This window comes from Lupinus angustifolius, chromosome LG20 (genome assembly GCF_001865875.1).
Source record: "Lupinus angustifolius cultivar Tanjil chromosome LG20, LupAngTanjil_v1.0, whole genome shotgun sequence".
In the NCBI taxonomy this organism is placed as follows: Eukaryota; Viridiplantae; Streptophyta; class Magnoliopsida; order Fabales; family Fabaceae; genus Lupinus; species Lupinus angustifolius.
In genome coordinates this window covers 21,285,173-21,305,991 of record NC_032028.1, presented here as the reverse complement: position 1 = coordinate 21,305,991, position 20,819 = coordinate 21,285,173, and the positions used below count along the sequence as shown (strand labels likewise).

Sequence of the window (20,819 nt, the reverse complement as noted above, 5' to 3'; positions counted from 1 at the left end):
TTATAAAAATTAAGTCATTTTCATTAACAAATTATTTTTACATAAAAACCGACTATTATCACGAGTACAATTCAATTAAAAATTAGTCGATATAATTTTATGTCTGATATGATTATTGTACCATGTCAGTATGAAGACTGATTCACCAATTTTTTGGCTGAAACCTATGAAGCACGGATACTGATACGTGTGTCGGGTACGATACGTATCCGATACATCGACACGTATTTTTTTCCAAAATATAGGATACGATACGTTCAGGGATACGCGTATAAAATAATAAAAACACATAAAATATGATAAAATTATAAGTGTAAATCAAAATATCCAAAGTAAAAAATATGTAAATTTAAAACCACTGCCTTCCATAACAAATCTTTCTCATTCTATTTTAATGAAAACGAATCTATCCTAAAATCATTGCCCTCCATAACAAATATATTTTATCATATTTTAATAAAAACGAATCTATGTTATCATGTTTTATTGGAAACGAAATTATCTTCTTCTGTTTTATTTAGAAATGAATCTATGTATCCTATACTTTAGTGAAAACAAATCCATATATCCTATATTTTATTGAAAACGAATCGAAGACGTGTTTTAATATTTATTTATTTTATTATATTTTTTTAATTTTTGGATACTCTATGGATACGTATCCTTCGCGAATCCAAACATATCCGTGTCGGATACGTGTCGGACACCAACACGTGATGGTGTTTGACGAATCCGTGTTTCATAGGCTGAACCAATGGGTATGATCATTTTCACAAGACCAATATTTTGTATAATATATCAAGTGTGTTTGCACTAACCAATTGTCATGTTTGTTAATTTTTTTTCCACTTATTAGCAAGATAAATCTATTTTTATATTAATAAATGCACCATGCAAAAAATATTTTTGATCCAATCTTATTGTTTTAATTTGATTTTGTAATAAAATAATGTGTCAAGTAGATTCTTTATCTTCTCTAGCGTGTTGATGGACATTTCATGCCTATCGACCTGCATTCTTATTTTTGCTGATATATATCATTTTTGTGTTATATTATTTAAAGAAAAATAATTTAATATAAAAAATGTTACGTAGAAACTCAACATAGACAAAAAATGTAAGAAAATTAATCAAATATATAGAATTGAAGAAGAAAAGATAAAAATAAGAAAATCTGTGGAATAATAATATGTATTATGAAAAAGAATAAAAATAATATTCGAAAGTTTATAATAGTTATTATCAGAGGAGTTACATCTTAATTTTGGAATGTGAAAAATGATCCCCTAATAATTATTTCTAGTTTTGGATTTATATATAGTATAAAAGTATAGATATAGATTATAATATTATTATTGAGAATTAAAACTTCTTAAGGTTGATAAATAATTAAATACAATAGAGTAAATTACACTAACATCCACTGAGTTTTAGTGAAATTACACAAACCACCCCTTACTTTTTTGCACCTGCACAAAAACCCTTGCTTTTTTATACTTCCATTACATCGACCACTCCTGCACGAGAAATAAGTGTAATCTTTTAAACAAAAAATGTGATAAACGCAATTAAGTTAATCAAAATATGACATATTGTGGAGACAAGTCCAAATAATATATAAGTCAATACCTCTTTATTATTTTTGGTTCGTTACGATAAACTATAAAAGCAATCTAAACAATATTTCTTTAGAAATGTTGATGCATTTTGTAACAAAAAAAAATAACGGAAATACATTGATTTGTATATTATTTGGACTTGTCTCAACAATATATCATATTTTGTTTAACTTAATTGCATTTGTCATCTTTTTTGTTTAAAAGATTACACATATTAAAATATAAAAACTAGAAGTTTGTATAGGTAATAAAAAGTGAGAGGTGATTTGTATAATTTCACTAAAACTTATGGATGTAAGTGTAATTTACTCCATACAATATTATAAAAAAGCAACATTGAGATGAAAATATTTTTAAATGGATGAGCAATATTTAGTATAGAGAGATATTTATCTGTAAACCCTAACCTAAAACCCTTGAACCCCAAATCCCACAATGAACAACGACGCCATGAACGTCGATCACGACCAACCTCACACAAAGGCTCAAGCTCTTCAAACCCTAATCTCAGGTCCTATCTCCTCTTCAATCTCCAACCTCTACGCTTCCTCGCGATGCATCCCTTCCGAAAGGGACTTCCACTTTTACCGCAATTTCAACGAATTCAAACTCCCTGTTAACGAAATCGTGAAGGAATCACAGTTGATGCTCGAATCGATCGGTGTCTCAATCGCGAAGGAATCCGCTGCATTCCCGGTTGATATAGACGATGCTTACGATTGGCTTGTGAATTTAAACGACGACGTTTTGGAGCGGTTCGATTTGTCGGCGGATGAGTTCCGGAAGGTTAGGATGGAGGAGGAAGAGACAGGGCGGCCTGCGGTGAATTCGGGTATGGAAGATGATGGTTTCCAGTTGGTTTGTGGGAAAAAGAAGAAAGGGGGAAGAGAATTTGAGAATTCAGAGGAAGTAGCGATGGAAATGGAGACAAATGTTAAGGTGGCAATGAAGGATAAGAAGACGATGGGGCCGAAAGCGAAGGTTCCGTTTCATATACCGACGATTAGGAGGCCTCAGGATGAGTTTACCATTGTGGTTGATAATGCAAATGTACCTTTTGAGCATGTTTGGTTGGAGAAAAGTGATGATGGTCAGAGGCTTATTCACCCATTGGTTAGTTAGTTCAATCATTCACTTGCTTTAGTTTTTGATGATAATGTGAATGTGTATAGCTGGATTTTCTGCTTTGGGTTTTCTATTACAATTTTTATATGATGATAGAAGATTTAAACTAAGTGTAGGTTCTGATTACAACTAACAAGTCATTGTTTATTATGATAATTGGCTACTCACATGTTCTCTTATGCTTGAAAAAAGGTAATTTTTAGAGGTGGCTAGGCTTTTGTTGATAATAGTGTAATTTAACTACTGAGGGAAACTGAACAATTTATCAGAAACCAATTCACCTCTTCTATAAAACTGATGTTATTCAAATCATGCTACATTGTTGTTGCTCCTTCACCCCAAAACCTTTAAGTGGAGCTACATTCCGTTACGCTTTAACAACCATTAGCCCATAGCCTTCCTTGCGGCATTCCGTTATTCAAATCATCCAAGGTTACACTTTAACAACAATTAGCCCATAGCCTTCCTTGCGGCATATTCGTCCTAAACCTTGTTGTACATTGGGCACAATCTGATCTTGCCCTGTTTCTTCTTCCTTTTAAGTTTCAATGAATTCTCTCAAAGGTCCATCTTCTTTTGGGTATATGTCCATGACATCCTCCATGTTGACATTGGGATTGTTAGCCACTTCCATGTTAGTCATTTTGATTGGATGTACCACAATAGCCTTCACCTCTACCCGTCCTTGTTGAGCTAATATTAGGGAAAAGGCATTTGTGCACAGTGTTGCCATGACGGATGAAGGTCCATGGCGGTTGTCAAAATTCAGCCATGAAGGCATTGTGGATGGCGTTGCGGGCAAATAGCGGACATCATAATGGCGGTTGACAAAAAAAAAAAAATATAGCATAATAGGAAAAATAAAATAATAATATAATAACATAGTTTGATAAAAATCATTATGTATCAATGTCTCATAACATCATAAGATTGGTAAAAAGTATAATAAACAATACTAACAAGTCTTGTAAAGAGGGTTTAGGGTCGGTAAAAAGTTTAATAAAAATCATTAACTAAAAACCAAAGCAAAACACAAATATAAAATGCAACACATTCATACTGTGTGTTATCCTACTTTTTGGAATACATCGTGCTACTGTTAAATAATTGTTTTAAATTTGTATATAAAGTAAACTGAAAAGAAAAAAAAGTAAGCTGTAAGAAAAGAAGCAAACAAAAAAAAAATAAACTGAAAAAAAAAGTGGGAAAAAAGTAATCTGGAGAACAAAATTAAACTGAAAAAATATATATTTTGAAAGTAAATAAAAAAATGAAATTAAAAAAATTGAATGAAAAAGAGATAAAGAAATGAGAAAACAAGAAACAAGAGAGAAAAAAATAGAGAAAGGGAAAAAGCAATGAAAAAGAGTTAAGAAACGTGATTGTGGCGGCGGCAGTCGAGGCAGCACACAACAGAGAACTCAGTTTTGAGAGATAGAGGCTATAAGGAGAAGATGCAAAAATAGAAAGGGGTTGGGGTTTTAATTTTTAACCCATGAATGGGCCCAAAAAACCCATCCTAGCCCAATTTAAAAAAAAAAACTGACCAGCAAGCTAAAATGCCGCCATTACTGCCATGGTCCCGCCACCGCCATACCGTCATGGTGGCTTTTTCGAGCAAAAGGCGGACACGGCCATATGGCGGGATTTCTCAAATGGCTAATGGCGGTAGCCCAAAAAACGCCGCCGCTATTGGGCAACACTGTTTGTGCATCTGCATCACTCTGGGAAGGGTCTGTGCCAATATTCCTTTGCCCCTTCTCAGCCAACTCTAGTTTCCCTTTGTTGAGACCTTTCTGAATTGTGTCCCTGAAACGGATACAATCGTTAGTGGAATGACCGAAGTAATTGTGAAATTTACACATCCTTTTGAAATTGTCCTTTGAGAATGAAGAACTAAATCCCCTTGAAAGGATAATTTATTTGACATTTAAATCTTTGTAGAAATAACATGGTTTCTGATTTTGTTTTGCATTTGTTATCTGCACCCCCTCTTTGTGTGTGCTTATGGAAACCTCAAACTTTTTGTAATTTTGATTATCCTTTTGGCTCTGTTAAGCTGGTTTGTTTTTATGATCTTGTTTATATACATCTTTACATATTATCGTTTATGTCTGTTGGTATTAATCAATTACTAATTTATCATTGCAGGAGAAACTCTCTGTTTTGGATTTTGTTGATAAAGATCCTGAGAATGTTGTGCCAGTGAAGCCTCCCCCATTAGAGAGCACCCCTTTCATGTTTGTGGAGGATGTCAAAAGTTTGAAGGAGTTGGCTGATAAGCTACGCTCTGCTGATGAATTTGCAGTATGATAACCTTTCATGAATATATAAATTTTTCTTCATGACTTATACAATTTGATTCTGTCTATGATGTGTGCAACTGCTATGATACATGATAAAAATAATCTTTTTAGCATAAATCCTTGTGCATTTCTTGGCAGTCAGGTATCTATCTGCCTCTGTTTTATTCCCATTTCAGATCAGAGAGAAAATCTTTTGCCTCTTGAGCAGTTCTTGACAACAACCTCTCAAGCATTTGTGATTGAATGCACTTCTAGATGCTGTGTTTTCATTGCATTCGATTGTTGGACCAATATTCTCCCTTTCTTGTTGCTACTCACTACTTCCACAATTTCTTCCTGTCTTTGCATTCTTGACTTCTATTTTCTTGACTTGAAATATTTAGGTTGACTTGGAACATAATCAATATCGGTCTTTCCAAGGTTTGACTTGCCTGATGCAAATCTCAACAAGGACTGAAGATTTTGTTGTAGACACCTTGAAACTTCGCGTTCATGTTGGGCCATACCTAAGGGAAGTATTCAAAGACCCTGCCAAGAGGAAGGTTAGTAACACATGATTTGTGTTTCTTCTATTTGACATACTTGCCTCATTCTGTTGACCCTATTTATGTTTAATTAGGTCATGCATGGTGCAGATCGAGATATTGTATGGCTTCAACGGGATTTTGGCATTTACATTTGTAATTTGTTTGATACTGGCCAGGTTTGTTTAAAAATTCGGCATTCAATATTAAGCTTACTTCCTTTGTGACTTATCAAGGAAAGGCAGTTGTATTAGTTATATGGCTGCTAGTAATGTTCATGATGGACAATATTTTCTTTCCTCAATTGATGCTGGCTTTTCATATTAAAATTCTGTTTCGCTTCTTGACTTCTTGTAGTATAATGTATTGATTTGTTCTGCGACTTGGGAAATGGTGAAAAATGCCTGCAAAGTTCTTTTGCCTTTGTTTATTGTGCCATTATGTTCCTTGATTGCATGTTAGCAAGTTTATACTACAACTGTCTTTTTGTTTTACTTATCTATTTTGATTGGATTGCTTAGGCTTCAAAGGTGTTAAAATTGGAGAGAAATAGTTTGGAATATCTTCTGCGTCACTTTTGTGAGGTTACTGCAAACAAAGAGTATGTTGTCTATATTCTTTCACCTTAATTTTTGGAGCTAGTCCATTCTTCCATTGTCTGAACTCATAATTTTCTATTTCCTGTAGTATGATTATTCGTTTTGTTCTTACCAACATTGTAGAAGTTTATAAGTAAACTCTTTGCAGGTACCAGAATGCAGATTGGAGAGTACGTCCAATTCCTGATGTGATGCTAAGGTACAATTCTGTTTTGGATCTATTACCTTTCCTCCTTCCTGTGGTTTTGTCATTGTTCTCTACTCTTTCTGTACTGCTGAAATTTAAATGTGTGTTTTGGTTTACAAAAATAAGTACGAGGTAAGTAATGAGGAATCTCACTTAGCATAGACTCAGTAGCAAACTAAGGATCTATAGAATCTTACAGTCCTAGGTTAAATGGTTGCCATTTTCCTTGTACTTGGGTGGGATTACCTGCAACTGACTCGAGACTAAAAAAGTTGGTATATATTTCAAGAACCAGCCCCTTTACATAATAGGCAATGGTTTCAAAAAATTGTAATGAGTTCTCCAGCACCCAGGATGTTCAGTTGAGCTAGTTACTTGGACTAGAGTATGCCTGAGCTGACTAGATATATCATTCATAAGGGTTCTTGTATTTGTATCCCGTTACTCACTATATATATTCCTTAATCCTTATAATGGTGCTCTAATAGTGAAAGCATCATGGCAGATTATAGTATTGGAATAATGGGTTGTGGCAAAGGAATATTATGATTATCGAAATGTAACATGTGTGCATGGAAGTTAATTGGAATCAGTATATTCATTAGTTGCCTGGTGGTTATCTGGAGTTTTCGAGTAATTTGTGATTTCTACTGAATGAGACTTTCTGTGATTTTATCTGAAATCAGGATTCCTCGACTATTTTCAATAATATTTTTTTGAGCTTCATTTCTTTTACTCTTTTTAGGATTTTACTATATTATTTGATTCTTACTTTTTGTTTTGTAAATGAGATTACCAACCAGTTCTTTTTATTCTCCATCTCTTCTACTCCCCCTTGCATCTGTCTTTATTTTTTCCACCCTTAATCTTACTTCCTGTTCTTTTATACTTTCATATTACAGTTACTATTTACTGTTTGTGCATCTTATGAAGGATATTAGTTCTACTTGCATTATAAGCAGATTGAAGTAGTAACATAGATTGCTGATTTCTATTGTCAGGACAAATCTCGTAGTGTTCAGTTCCCATATCTCCCCTATTCTCAAAAAATATGATGAATAAATAAAAAAGGATACAATAGTGTAATCTCTTAGCTTGGTTTTGGGCTTGTGGTTTCTTACTGCTGATTATATGTCTAAGGTCTTGTATGATAGTTACTTATATCCTGTCATGGGAAAACTAAAACTACAATCTAACGACTCTTTTTATGATGACAGATATGCCAGAGAAGATACACATTATCTTATGTATATTTATGATTTAATGAGGATTAAGTTATTTGCCTTGTCTAAGGAGTCTGAAAGTTCTGACAATCCTCTGGTGGAGGTAACTATTTAATAAACCTAAGAAAATTCTTCACATAGGTGCTGTTGTTAACTTTATTAACGTTGGTCGAGCATCAGCCTTGCATTTTTTTAGAGTTCAGAAATTGATTCTGACTGGTTTGAATTCATTGGTATATCTATTTTCCGATCTTCAATGAGTGTTTTTCTCTGAGGTCTAGTAATTTAAGGTTGCTGCATGTTCTGTACATTAGTACATTTACTGGTCTTGTAAGGCAGAAGTTACGATTTCTGCTTATCAGCTCTGCCACTCTTTTTTCTGTTCATTTATTGTGATCATTGGTAGTTTTTGTTGCTTCGAAATTCTGTTATCTTATAGTTTCCAATTTGAGATCAAACTAGCTGGATGAGTGTGTGATCTGTCAATACTTTCTGCTAACCGTTGGATGGTCCTTGTTCCCTCAGACCGTTTTGTCTTAACTGTTGGAACTTTTACACGTTGAAATCATGCAATGATTGATAAAAGACCTCTTTGAGCTTTCCTGGGCAATATTTGATTATAAATCTTTGGCCAATTAGGCAAACAACATAACTAATGGCTGGCTCAATGAAATTTATTTTGTCTTTTAACTGGAATTTCTTGTAACCTATAGGTTTACAAGCGCAGTTATGATGTCTGCATGCAGCTCTATGAGAAAGAACTTCTGACAGAGAACTCCTACCTTCATATATATGGGTTTGTTACCTTTTTCTATTGCCAATTTTCAATAAACTTAGCACTCCACCATTTTAGGTAGCAAGTGATCCAACTTCCAAGCTTCTTGAATAATTTTTTACTACTTTATGTAAAGAAGGTGTGTTATAAAGTTCTGCTTTGCATGTATATATATCCCACCAAAATGTGTAATCTGCTTTACAGGTTGCAAGGAGTTGGTTTTAATGCTCAGCAGCTTGCCATTGTTTCTGTAAGTTCCTCTTTAATTTCTTATGTGCAGTACCGTTCCTTGCATACCTGCACATGGAACAACTGCTTGCCTGATTTTCTTTTCCAACACATTTTTTCTGTGAATATGGAAAGTAGTTTTCACAAAACAATCTTAGATAAGAAATTTGCAGGAATTCTGGAAGTATTTGTGTCAATTCTATCATTGTAATCTACAATTTGTATCCTGTTCAATGTTCAAGATTTCAAATAAGATCTCTAAGAATTGATTTGCCTCATGGAATTTTGTAGATTGTTTTCTTTTCTTAAGTCTCTTTAGTTTATAAGAGTTCATGTTTGCTCATGTAGTATTTCAACCTAGGTAGCACAAACACTTCACAACAGTCACTGTGTCCATGCTAGACACATATCTGTGTTTGTCACTTTTTGACACTCCTGATTATACTTTACAACCTTTAAAATTACTTTTGGATTTTTTTATATCATTATAGATGGAAATATAACAATTAGATAAAAATTAGCATTTTATGACATGCTAAAACGAATCGTGCTAACTTTTTGATAATATTATTCATCTCTTTTATGATAGAACATCATGGTGTTGTTGGATCCATGTGGTAAGAATTTTACTTTTATGTTACTCTTTTAATCTATTACCACCTAGTGAGACTAAGGCTTGACTGTTGTATGGTACTCTTTTGTTAATTTTATATATAATATATATATGTATATATTTCAAAGCCATGTCATGTCTTGGTGCTTCCTTGGTTTCTACATCATCTCAATGCCTAGTCTTAATTGTGGCTACATTTGCTTCCATTTCTCACCACCTTCATTACTTCTAGCATTACCTTTACATGAATATTATTTTAATAGTGCTGCAGTGTTCTAACTTCTAAGCAGTGTGCTATCATCTCAACCACCACTAGGCACCTTTAAATTCTTTATCTTGCTGAAGCGGTTTGGTCATGAATAACGATTTGGGATATGTTTGAAGAAACTTAAATGGTCTTCCAATAACACTTATCCTATATACCCTACAGTTTTTATTTTGTGGTTTAAGGATTTACCTTTTTTCTGAAACTGGATCCCAAAAGCATCCAATGCTGAAAGAACTTGGTAGTTGGGAACATTGTCAGGATTTTATAGCAAAGAATTGTTCAACTTCTAAAACTACTAGATTATATTGTGTCCATTTTGGATTTCTGTGCTTTCAACACTTTTTACACTTAGGAGATTGAATTATACTCTTATTTTTATGATTTACAGGGTCTTTGTGAGTGGCGGGACATTGTTGCACGTTCAATGGATGAGAGTACTGGATATATATTGCCAAATAAAGCTGTTATTGAAATTGGTAAATGAAAAAGTTGTGCAAGTTTTGTGCAATCTTTTTTGTAAGCATTCTAATTTTAATTGTATGGTACATGTCAACTTAATTTGTATTTGCTTGTTTAAAAGCTAAGCAGATGCCTGTCACTACAAGCAAGCTACGGCGTCTGGTAAAGTCAAAGCACCCGTTTGTTGAACGCAATCTTGATACTGTTCTCAACATCATTAAGCATTCTATTCAAAATGCTGCTGCCTTTGAAGAAGCTGCTCAACAATTGAAAGAAGGAAATGCTTCTACTGTAAGTAATATGTTGAGAATTTCTATTTGCTGAAATAATTTGGGGGCACGAGTTAGTCTCTGTTTTATGCCTGCCGTTTATTTTACTTATAATAAGGCAGCTGCAGTCTTGTATGATGTCAGTGAACTGATTACGATAACAACACTACATGTTACTAATCTGGAAATTTGACACTTCGATTTTTGTTTGTGCCCTATTTGATTCTTTATTCCCCAATTTGTATGCATATTTACAGGAGAAGAACATAAATATACTGAAGAACATAAAAATATAAGCAATTCATTAAAATTAGAAAGTGTTGAACATGTAAAGAGGGAAAACCAAAAGAAATTCATAGAAGGGAAGGGGCAGGGGGGGAAGGGAAAGGGGGGAAGGGGCAGAGGGGAAAGGGGGAGAGGATTTCATGTATTCTGCTGCAGAAAGAGGAAAAGGAGAACATGAAGTTTCACGTTAGAAGAGAGAAGAAGAGGGAGGGGTAAATTACTCAACCCTAAAAAAACCTTTTGCCATGTATTAAAAAATAAGGGCAAAAAGGGTTTTTTCCTCTTTAAAAACTAGGGTTCCACACAGCCTTGTTGCCACATATTAAAAAATAAGGGCAAAATGGGCATCCCCCCCTTAAAATTTAGGGTTCCATTGCATAACCTTGTTGGAGCGGGTTCTGACCCGCGATTTGGCCCGGGAGGTCACTGCTTTCTGACCTGCGACAGGCGCGACAGCCATCCGTGCCACTACACTCCCCTTCGTCGCGGTGGAGGTCCGGCAACCACCGCAACGCCGCTATCCCAGCGCGATAGCACACTATTGACTACTTAGGAAAAACCATAGGCAAAACAATTATGAAATATTTAGAGATCAATGTTTTGTCAATGAACATGATAGAGCTTTATGGCGTCATCTGATTCGTTTAGCCGACCCCGCCTAGTGAGTTGGTCGTTGTTTCTATCCTTCAGGTCAAAGACTTAGTTTCTTTGGAGTTTTAGTTAGCTATTCTATTCTTCCACTCATCATGAGTTATTTGATATACCACATTAGTAGGAGGAATTTTGAATTTCTCCATCAATTACAATGGTAGCTGAGCTAGTTTGAGAAGTCTAATTACAATTAGCTAGAAATGTACAACTAACGCAGGTAGTAAATTGAAAATGCTACCTGGAATATCTCATAAGTCATCATTTTCTTTTGACCTTGAACAGGAATCTTCTCAGCATCAAGATACAAATGTTCTATTAAAAATTAAGCCCCCTAGTTTCACATCGGAGCTCCCAAGGGCCAGTCTCACTATTCCAGAGCAGAATAGGGATGCAAATGTTGAGGCACTCTCTAAAGCAAAGGTTTCAATAGTTTTACTTGTTTCGGTGTTATTTCAATGTTCTCCTCCTAGAGCATCAAGCTAATGATTCTTCATTTGTTGATAGGAAAATGGAGCAAGTGTTCAGGTGCTAAAAAAGCCTACTGGTGCTTTTGGGGCACTGCTGGGGAAATCAGCTTCCAAGAGGAAGTTTTATCCTGAAACGAAGGTAAGCTTTCTATAAACACCTCAAAGGACATCTTTATGTTGACGATGTAAACCTGTAACTCCCTTTTTTCTCTTCTGCTGTGATTTGATTTTGGCTGTTTGGTACTAATGAGGCACACATAATTAGTCTAGCTTCTGAATTTGTTTGATCTAAACACCTTTTCTGTGTCTACGTATTACTAAATGCTTTTTTGGGATTGTTTCTTAGGAAAAGGAAGTGGTCAAGCTAGAGCAGATTAGATCTTCAGTCACTCTTCCTTTCCATTCATTTTTTGGTAGCAATCAGGAATCAAAACCTGTAGTGGAAAGTCCTAATTTAGCATCGGAAACATCAAACCCACAGGAACCTGTTCCAGTTCCATATCCCACCTCGACTTTAGATGAGATTATAATGCTAGAATCTGATACAGCTGTGGAGGATACGGAGCAGAATAACCTAGAAAACTCCAATGACCAAAGAGATAAAAATTACAATGTTTCCACTTCAGGAAAAGAGGATGAAAGTGAGCCAATGTCTCTTTCGGAGTTGTCATCAAACTTTCAAACGTGCTTTCATTCAAACAACCAAAATAACAAAACCCCACTTCCTAAGAAGGATGAACAAGTTGGTGGCACATTGCAGCTGAAGCCATTTGATTATGAAGAGGCAATGAAACATGTTAAGTTTGGAGACAATAGAAAACAAGCATCATCCCAGAAAGGTGGTAAGAGGGGACAAGATGACTCGGGTAATACTAGTAAGAAGAAACGTTTAGCAAAAGGACAGGAACAAACAGATGATTCGACAAAAGAATTGCAGCAAGGTAGAAGACGTCAGGCATTTCCAGCATCTGGGAACCGCAGCGCAACATTCCGCTGAGACATGAAATTGATGCTTGCTATGCACAAAATGTTGTATTTAGCATCATTTTTATTACAAATTTGGGCAGCTCGTTTATGAGTAGTAACATTCTATTTTATTTTTACTTCTATTGATTTGTGGGTCGCTTATATGAAGCATGACACAAAATCTGAAGCAGCAAAAAGAGTCTAAAATCAACTGCATTGTACCCTAGTTTGGGAAAATCTAAATCTTGTTACCGTAGTTTCTGTGTCTTTTATAGTTACTACAGTTGATTTAGTGTTTTTTTTCTTGATAGGTTTTACATCTGTTTTTTGTTTAAGCTTGTGGCGCAAGTTCTTTCTGTCATAATCTCTTGTGTCTTTGTAGAGGTTTCCATAATTCTTTTTGGACGATGAACTAATCTCCTCATTTTGGGTACTTTGGTTGTCTCTCTTGGTGGATTCATTTTAGGGGTCAAATATTTGCATTTAGCCTCGTATGATATCTCATATCTAACTTGTTTAACTATTTCATCAACACCCTTTAACTAGTTTTAAATTTTACTTCATTTCATATTTTTCAATGTTCACATTTTGTCAAACCTCTTTGAGTGTGGCATAAGGGACAACACCAAATGGATCCATTTTAGAGTATTAGTTGCTATTCATGTGAGTCATTATTAATTCATACATAAAAGTAATACATAATAATGTATTAACAATATAAAAAGCTTACACTATGGATATATGGGTTATACACTCTTGATATATTTAGACGACTTGGATATCATTGATATATTGATCAAGTTAAATGTTAAACATATGTTACATTTTTTGTTGTTGAAAGGAATATATGTTAGATTGTTATGTAGGCAAATTGTGTATAAAGTTATCCAGTGTTATTAGTACCGTACTAATGATCAAACTGATTAGGATATTAGTATAGTGGTATAATGGTTCAACATGTGGTTACTAATTAAACCACATACCGGTGAAATTAAATATACATATATAGAAGAGGAATAGAACTAATGATAATATAAGATTTTTTTTTGTTTTTCCTTAGAAAATGTAATTAACAATGTGAAAATGGACAATAATATATAATTATATAATATTACTAAAAATATTTAGCTATTTTAACATTTTATCTCCAAAAAATTTAAGATTGAAGGAACTTTATAAATAAACACATGGAGGACCATCCAAAACCTTCGATTCTCCTTCATCCAACTTCCAAATAAGGAGAAAATTTTTTCAAAATTATATTTTATATTCCCTTCCAAAATCCGACTCTCAATGCTTTAAAAACATAATTGAACTACTCCATTCAGAATGGCAAACACACCACAAAATACTATCCAAAATACCAATCACCCACCAATAAAAAATTCATTGAGGTTGGTGCGAAAGGAATTATTGGTCCAATGATGTTTCCTTTATACAAAAGTCCCATATAAATTAAAAAGGTACTACTATGTACTAGCTTAATATAGAAGGACTTTCACATGAGTTAGATGAAGGTTAACACGTTCAGAAGGAACTTAATTTCTTCCAGTTTTATATTGGGTAAGATAAGGATAATATCATAAAAGAAATAAGAACGATTAAGATGTGAGTGATCGCATAAGAGTGCTTAAGATGTTCATTTGAAGAACAAAGCCAAAAACACATTAGTTTTATGACATGCTTGATTTTGACAATATTAGCGGGCGTATCTTTTTACCCATAGGTCTAAAATGTAATATCACAATCCTAACATGTAACACTGAAGCTTAAATACTATATATAGTATTTTATTCCTTTCTAAAAATTTGCGTATAGGGTTTTCAAGAACATCGTTGTATAGTAGTGCACCCACAGTGTGGTTATGATTCACTTCTAAATAGGGTTGACAATGAACCGAACCAACTCGGTATTTGTTCGAAACTCGATTTGTTATTTAGTTCGATAAACTTGGTTCATGAGCCAAACTTGAGCTAGAAATTGAAGTCGTTAAATAAATAAGTCAAATTTGAGTTGGATACAGTTCGATTCGTTAAGTTCACGAGCTAGTTCGATATATATAAATATATATATATATATATAAACTAACTTTTACGTTTATTATGACTTATATATTATTTTTTATATTTATTGTTATTATGTGTAAACATGGTTATATTTATATGTATAAAACTTTTTTGTAGTATTTTTTAAATATTAGTTAACTATTTAAGTTGTCTAAATGAACCAAGCAAACTGAACTGAATAGTTTACAAACTTTAATTGAACCGAATAGTTCACAAACTTTAATCGAACCGAACTTGAGCTAAATAAATAACTCGTATCAAACTCGAGTTAAATAAATAACTCGTATCGAACCCGAGTCGAGTTTCGAACCGAACCAATCTTTATCAAGCTGAATCAAACTAAACTTTAGTTCGACTCGTTTCCAGCTTTACTTCTAAAACTTAAGAGTCACCGTACACAATACTATTGATATGGATATAGTTTTACATATTAATTGAAGATGAATTAAATCTTTAATATTATATTTAAAGAACTTAAATATTTATCAATTATGTTAAATCTTTTTGGTAACAACTATGGTTGTCATTATTTGTTGACTATCACTTTTTTTTAACAATTTGTGGAGCTTTTTGTCGAATTATTTATAAAATATTATTACCATAATACTGCTTTTAGTCTTTCAAAATGAGAACACAGATATCATGGCATGACTTCTTTTCACACCACAAAACAGTTGTTTTTGTGTCCATGCACATCATACGAAATGTTGAGTCACTCCCTTTAATGTACATGTAACTTTTAAGAAACTATATAATTTTTTGATACGATAGAATATAAGTTAGTTAAACACTTTTTTTTTAAAATGATAGATAATATTAGTATAGAAAAAAATATATACAATAACAATGTAAGAGTTTTATATATTATTAGTTCATTATCTACAATTTATTTGTAATCATAATGACTTTCGATAAAATGTAATACAATAAGTTGTGATGATGTAATTGTTGTATATAATTTTTTATCTTAACAATGTATAAATATTACACTCTATTATAAAACTTTTAATACAAACTTTGTAGAAATGAGTTAAATTATGTATGTGGGAGCATTATGTTTTAGAGTTTAATATCCCTTAAATTGAATGAACTTATCTATTTATAATACAAACACACAAATACTGATATACATAGTTGCTTCCCTATTTTTTTTTTATATTTACATATATCAAAATTACTTTATAAACATTAATGGACAAAAATATTAATATAGCACACTACGAGATATTTTCACACTACGAGATATTTTCTCATTATTTTAATAGTCCAGGATATTTTCTTATTATTTTTGGGTATAGATCTAAGTTATAATTAAGCACGTTGATTTTCTCATTCCCCCATGTAGAAACCAGCAACAATGAATAAATAAAACTTTCCACTTTTCACTCTACCATATAACCATTTTGGTAATTTCATCATAATTTATTTGCTATGTTAAGTCAAACAAAAACAAGGGTCGCTATAATTAAGTAATTAACCACTAGTTTCTATACAATTCTATGGGGCCTGAAATTTGATGCAAATACCACTTTTCATTTCCTTAACTTTTTTCCTTTTATGCTTAGTTCTTCCAATAATGTGTCATTTCTCAAAAATAAATATACTATCTTATGGCCCATGGTTTTCAATTTTAACCTTTCATGTATCTATCTAATATCTTCCTCTTATTTCAAAAATATTAATACATATATATAAAGACATGTCATGTCCAATTTTCTCCAACCTTATCTACCCAAAAATCTCATTCTCTAGCAAAATTTTCCAACCACTTTTGTAATATTACTACAAAATATCATAGATCAATTAGATCAAAACCACCTTGTAGAAACCTAGTATTGAATTTTGTTACATTTAAGAGTTAGGTTAACTTGTGTAGGAAGATATTGTTGGTGTATCAGTGATTATAATGGAGGGTGGTTTAGTGAAACAAGGTGGAGATAGAGTTAGAAAGGTTGGTTATGTGAAAGAGGACATGAGCAAGAAGAGAAAGCCCTACAGAAGGTTCAACAACCCTTCTGTTTTTAGGGTTCCAAGGGCACTTCAGAAGTTGTTTGTCTCATGCAGAGAAACATTCAAAGGCCCTGACACTTTTATTTCACCACAAGATGTTCAGAGATTGTGCAACATTCTTGGTATGATTTTTTTGGATTTAATTTATGATTTTGCATATCGTTTATAATAATAATTACTGAGTAATCAGGTGATAAATATGCAAAAGTCAAGGACCAAATTAAATTTAGTTTGCATTTTTTTAATTTTTTTAATATTTTTAATGTTAGGGACTAAATTTATTAATAATGCTGAGAAAGCAAATTTATATTTGATGAAAGTATTATGTATCTTGTAACAAGAAAATGAAAAAAATTTATAATAATGATGACCCACAAAGCTAATGTTACACATAACAAAGATTTTTATATATCCTTAGGATAAGAAATGTGTATTATCATACTTTGATAATCATATGGTTTATATTGAATGACATGTTGCCATGTTTTGAGTCACAAATTTAGAGTATGCTTTTAATTGGAGACGATTTAACATAATTGCATGCATGTTGTGGCTGTGTTTTCTCTTAAGCAAAATTTCAGATTCGAGTCTTGTGGATGGAAATTTGTAGATATTCCTGACTTAAATATGATTGTCTTCAGTGTGAGGATATATGTGGGAAACAAAAAAAATTGTGATCGTGCATTTTGACGCACATTTCAAGAATTACACAAAATTTCAAACTACAAATCCTTCTATCAAATTGTCTTCAAGAGATGAAATGCGTGTGTCCATTCATATTGCTAGGGAGGTCATGTTTTGATTTTAGCTTTTGCTCCACGTTAAGGGTTAGATTAATTTCTTTCTGACCCAAAGTTTTTTTAATTTTATTTTTGTCCTTTTTTCTATAAACTTGTTCTTTTTCAAATAGAAGGAGTTAATAATATAATAGTCAACTTATAATATAATATAAAGCATGATCCTATTTTGCTCCTTTATATGTAATCAAGGATGTGATGTCACCTATAACTAACATATTATCTAGCCTAGTCTTTAAAAATCCTCTATAGCTTAATAAATCAGATTTTAGGCTATCTGGAACACATATGTTATTCCACAAATGTGTGTCACTCTATGTATTACTGGTTGTGATTGGTTGAAAAAAATATTTAAGTTAAAAATTTAGAATTAAGTATTTTTTGACCAATTACAAGCAATAACACATGAAGTGATACACTTTTCGAAACAAAATATATTCACCCATATGAAAGATCTATTAAACATAATAGACTGACATATTGAGTTACATTATATAATAATTTTCATATAGTATTTTAATATAAATAATATTATTATATATGTAATTTTAATATAAAAATATAGGAGAGATTCACTTACTCCATTCTAAACTTACTCCCCATCCTAGCCATCAATTCTAGGGAAATCCAATTGTTTGAATTAGTAAGTAAATCTAAATCATTAGATATTCATAGAATTGATGGCTAAGACGAGGAGTAAGTGAATGCCTACTCTAAAAATATATGCAAAATATAATTTAATTATTAGGATTAGAAGTGAGTAGTTAAAAAAATGAAGTTAACTAACCCTATTTAAAAATAGATATGGTGGCCAATATCAAAGATTATATAGTATACAAGACCTTTAAACAAATTAATAGGTCAAACCAGACTTTTAAATAGTAACCTAGGTTTTCAGTTCTTTTTAAACAGACCCACGTGTCAAACTCAGCCTTCTATATACTATATAGACTCGATCTTGAAGACAAAGTATCTGTCTGGCGTGAACGGACCTGTTTCTACCCTTATATGTAATGTATATTTGTTTGTATTTTGTTTTCTTTCTAACTTCACATTTTCACATTCTCATTCCCTGATTATATCATCTGAAGTGTTTTTCTAATGCTTTAATAACCAGATATCATGAAGGCAGAAGATGTTGGATTGAGTAAAGATCTGGAGTTTTTCAACCCTGATAATATATTGAAAGAGAATCCAAGAGTAACATGCACAACCATGTATCAGTGTAATAATTTCTCAGTAAGCATTGCAATCTCTAATTTTAATCATTGTTCATCAATGCATGCATTTCTACTTAATTTAATGGTTCATTCTTTTGTATATGCAGCTTTGCATTTTTTTCATACCTGAAAATGGAGTCATTCCCCTCCATAACCACCCAGGAATGACGGTTTTCAGCAAACTCTTAATTGGAAAAATGCACATTAAATCTTATGATTTGGTTGAGCCTAGCGTCTCTCACAACAACTTGTTGCACCATCCTTCTCGATGTACGTATTCATTCAAATCTCTTATCTATATCGTCGCAGTTGTCGTTTTGTCGTTATGTTGTGTTTAATATAATTACGGAAATTTCTTGAAAAATATACTAGCTACGATAGCAATTACGATCATAATATGGCTACATATATTCGTAAAACCACAATGTCGTGGCCGCAATTGCCGTTGTGACCTTGTGATCCATAATTTTCAGTATATTTAACCTATGTGCTTAATTTTTTGTAGTGAGATTGGCAAAGTTAAAAGCAAATAATGTCTACACAGCACCCTGTGATACTTCAGTGTTGTTTCCAAATAAAGGAGGTAACATTCATGAATTCACAGCCATAACTCCATGTGCTGTTCTTGATGTTATTGGGCCACCTTATTCCAAAGAAGATGGTAGAGATTGCACTTACTACAGAGATTACCCTTATACCACTTTTCCTAGTAAGCAATTATTTAAATATACATAAACTATTGTATAATGAGGAATTATCAAAATATTTATATAGTTTATGGGTTTATGATTATAGTATTTCTCTTGTTTTCCCAAGAAGGAAAGTGTTGCTTTTAAAGAAACAAGTAGGGTTGAATGTTTCTATTGTTTAGAATTATTCTTTGGTTAAGTTTGGCTAAATGAGGCCAATCAAAAAGTGGTTACCTCAAGTGGGTCAATATTAAATTTGGAAAATAAATGAGGCTAGTTATCTTCACAAATGGATAAAATTAAGCTCTAGGGTCTATAAATTTTGATTCCCTGATGATCTGTTTTCGAGTAGAGTTCTGGAGGAGAAAAATGGATATTAAAGACTTCAGAGTCATCTCAGTAGTAGACTGAGTTCCACTTCTATACTCTAGTTTACCTATGGCTAATGACTGGCTTCTTTGTCTAGTCGCGACTTTCAAACTTAGCCTAACCGATTGGCTTTGTTTTGTTCCTGATTATTGCCCTAAAATCAATCTTTCGTTTCAGTGACATCACAAGGGTTGGTTTGAATGCTTAGGGCAATTGGTAGGGGTCATTCACGGGTATTTGATAGTCTTCAAGTCTTTTATTTTTTTTCATTCCCTTCCAAAACTCAACTTACAAAGAGACTCTAACTAATATATTTAAGTTTAATTGGTATTATCTTATTATATTTTTAATCATTTGGTGGTAGCTCTTGATTTTCTCCAATGGGTTTAAATTACTAATTAAATAAGAAGTTATGTACATTATATATCCATGTTCATTCATTATTGCTGAGTCTCTTACCATTAGTGATTTTTAATGCTACAGATGGAGAAATTGGTGAGAGAAAAGAGGAAAATGATAGTTATGGATGGTTGGAAGAAATTGAAGTGCCAGAAAATTCTGAAATGGATTGGATTGAATACTTAGGTCCTCCAATTACAGAGACTACCTTATAGATCAACATGTATTCTATTCCATTAGAACACACTTTCTTAGTTCTTTGTGCATATATTGCATACACATATATCCCCCAACACTTTTTAACTTTTATCTCCTTATTCAATAATATTGGCTTTTGTTGTGATTTGGTTTGTGATCTTTAGTGTTTATTTTACCACTTGTATGTAAAGCTTTAATACAATCGTATTATAACTTATATATGAGGCTGGTTTTCAGGAAATTTAAAACTATGGGTTTGAAGAAAAAAACTTGTATGGAGACACATATAATATGTCATATTTGAAAACAAATATATTTTATGATTTTTGATGCTATCATTTAAGATTAATTTTAATTAGAATTAAAATATTAATACGTTGTCAAATTCTTATTGGTTGTCTTTTTATATGATTTCGTCTTCATGCAAGTTTTCATAAATGTTTAGGAAAGATTAAATTTTCCTATAATCCTATTTTAAATAGATGCTAAGAGGGGCAAGCATTTTTA

The 20,819-nt window shown here is 32.6% G+C and overlaps 2 protein-coding genes across 3 annotated transcripts; both read left to right on the top strand.

The window, feature by feature from the left end:
- LOC109336307 (protein RRP6-like 2) lies at positions 1,991–12,834 on the top strand. Of its 2 annotated transcripts, XM_019572832.1 has the most exons (15): positions 1,991–2,732; positions 4,896–5,051; positions 5,434–5,592; positions 5,670–5,753; positions 6,096–6,175; positions 6,322–6,372; positions 7,578–7,686; positions 8,297–8,379; positions 8,563–8,608; positions 9,856–9,943; positions 10,048–10,217; positions 11,414–11,474; positions 11,538–11,551; positions 11,636–11,737; positions 11,945–12,834. In XM_019572832.1, the coding sequence occupies exons 1-15, from the start codon at positions 2,055–2,057 to the stop codon at positions 12,593–12,595; spliced, it is 2,532 nt and encodes an 843-aa protein (XP_019428377.1). In that variant the 5' UTR covers positions 1,991–2,054; the 3' UTR covers positions 12,596–12,834. The 2 variants fall into 2 exon arrangements, with proteins under 2 accessions (XP_019428377.1, XP_019428376.1); XM_019572831.1 differs by having other exon boundaries at positions 11,414–11,551.
- On the top strand, positions 16,347–20,455 carry LOC109335330 (plant cysteine oxidase 2-like). The gene is made up of 5 exons (XM_019571467.1): positions 16,347–16,762; positions 18,555–18,676; positions 18,765–18,927; positions 19,163–19,366; positions 20,199–20,455. Exons 1-5 carry the CDS (start codon positions 16,537–16,539, stop codon positions 20,327–20,329), a joined length of 846 nt encoding a protein of 281 aa, XP_019427012.1. The 5' UTR covers positions 16,347–16,536; the 3' UTR covers positions 20,330–20,455.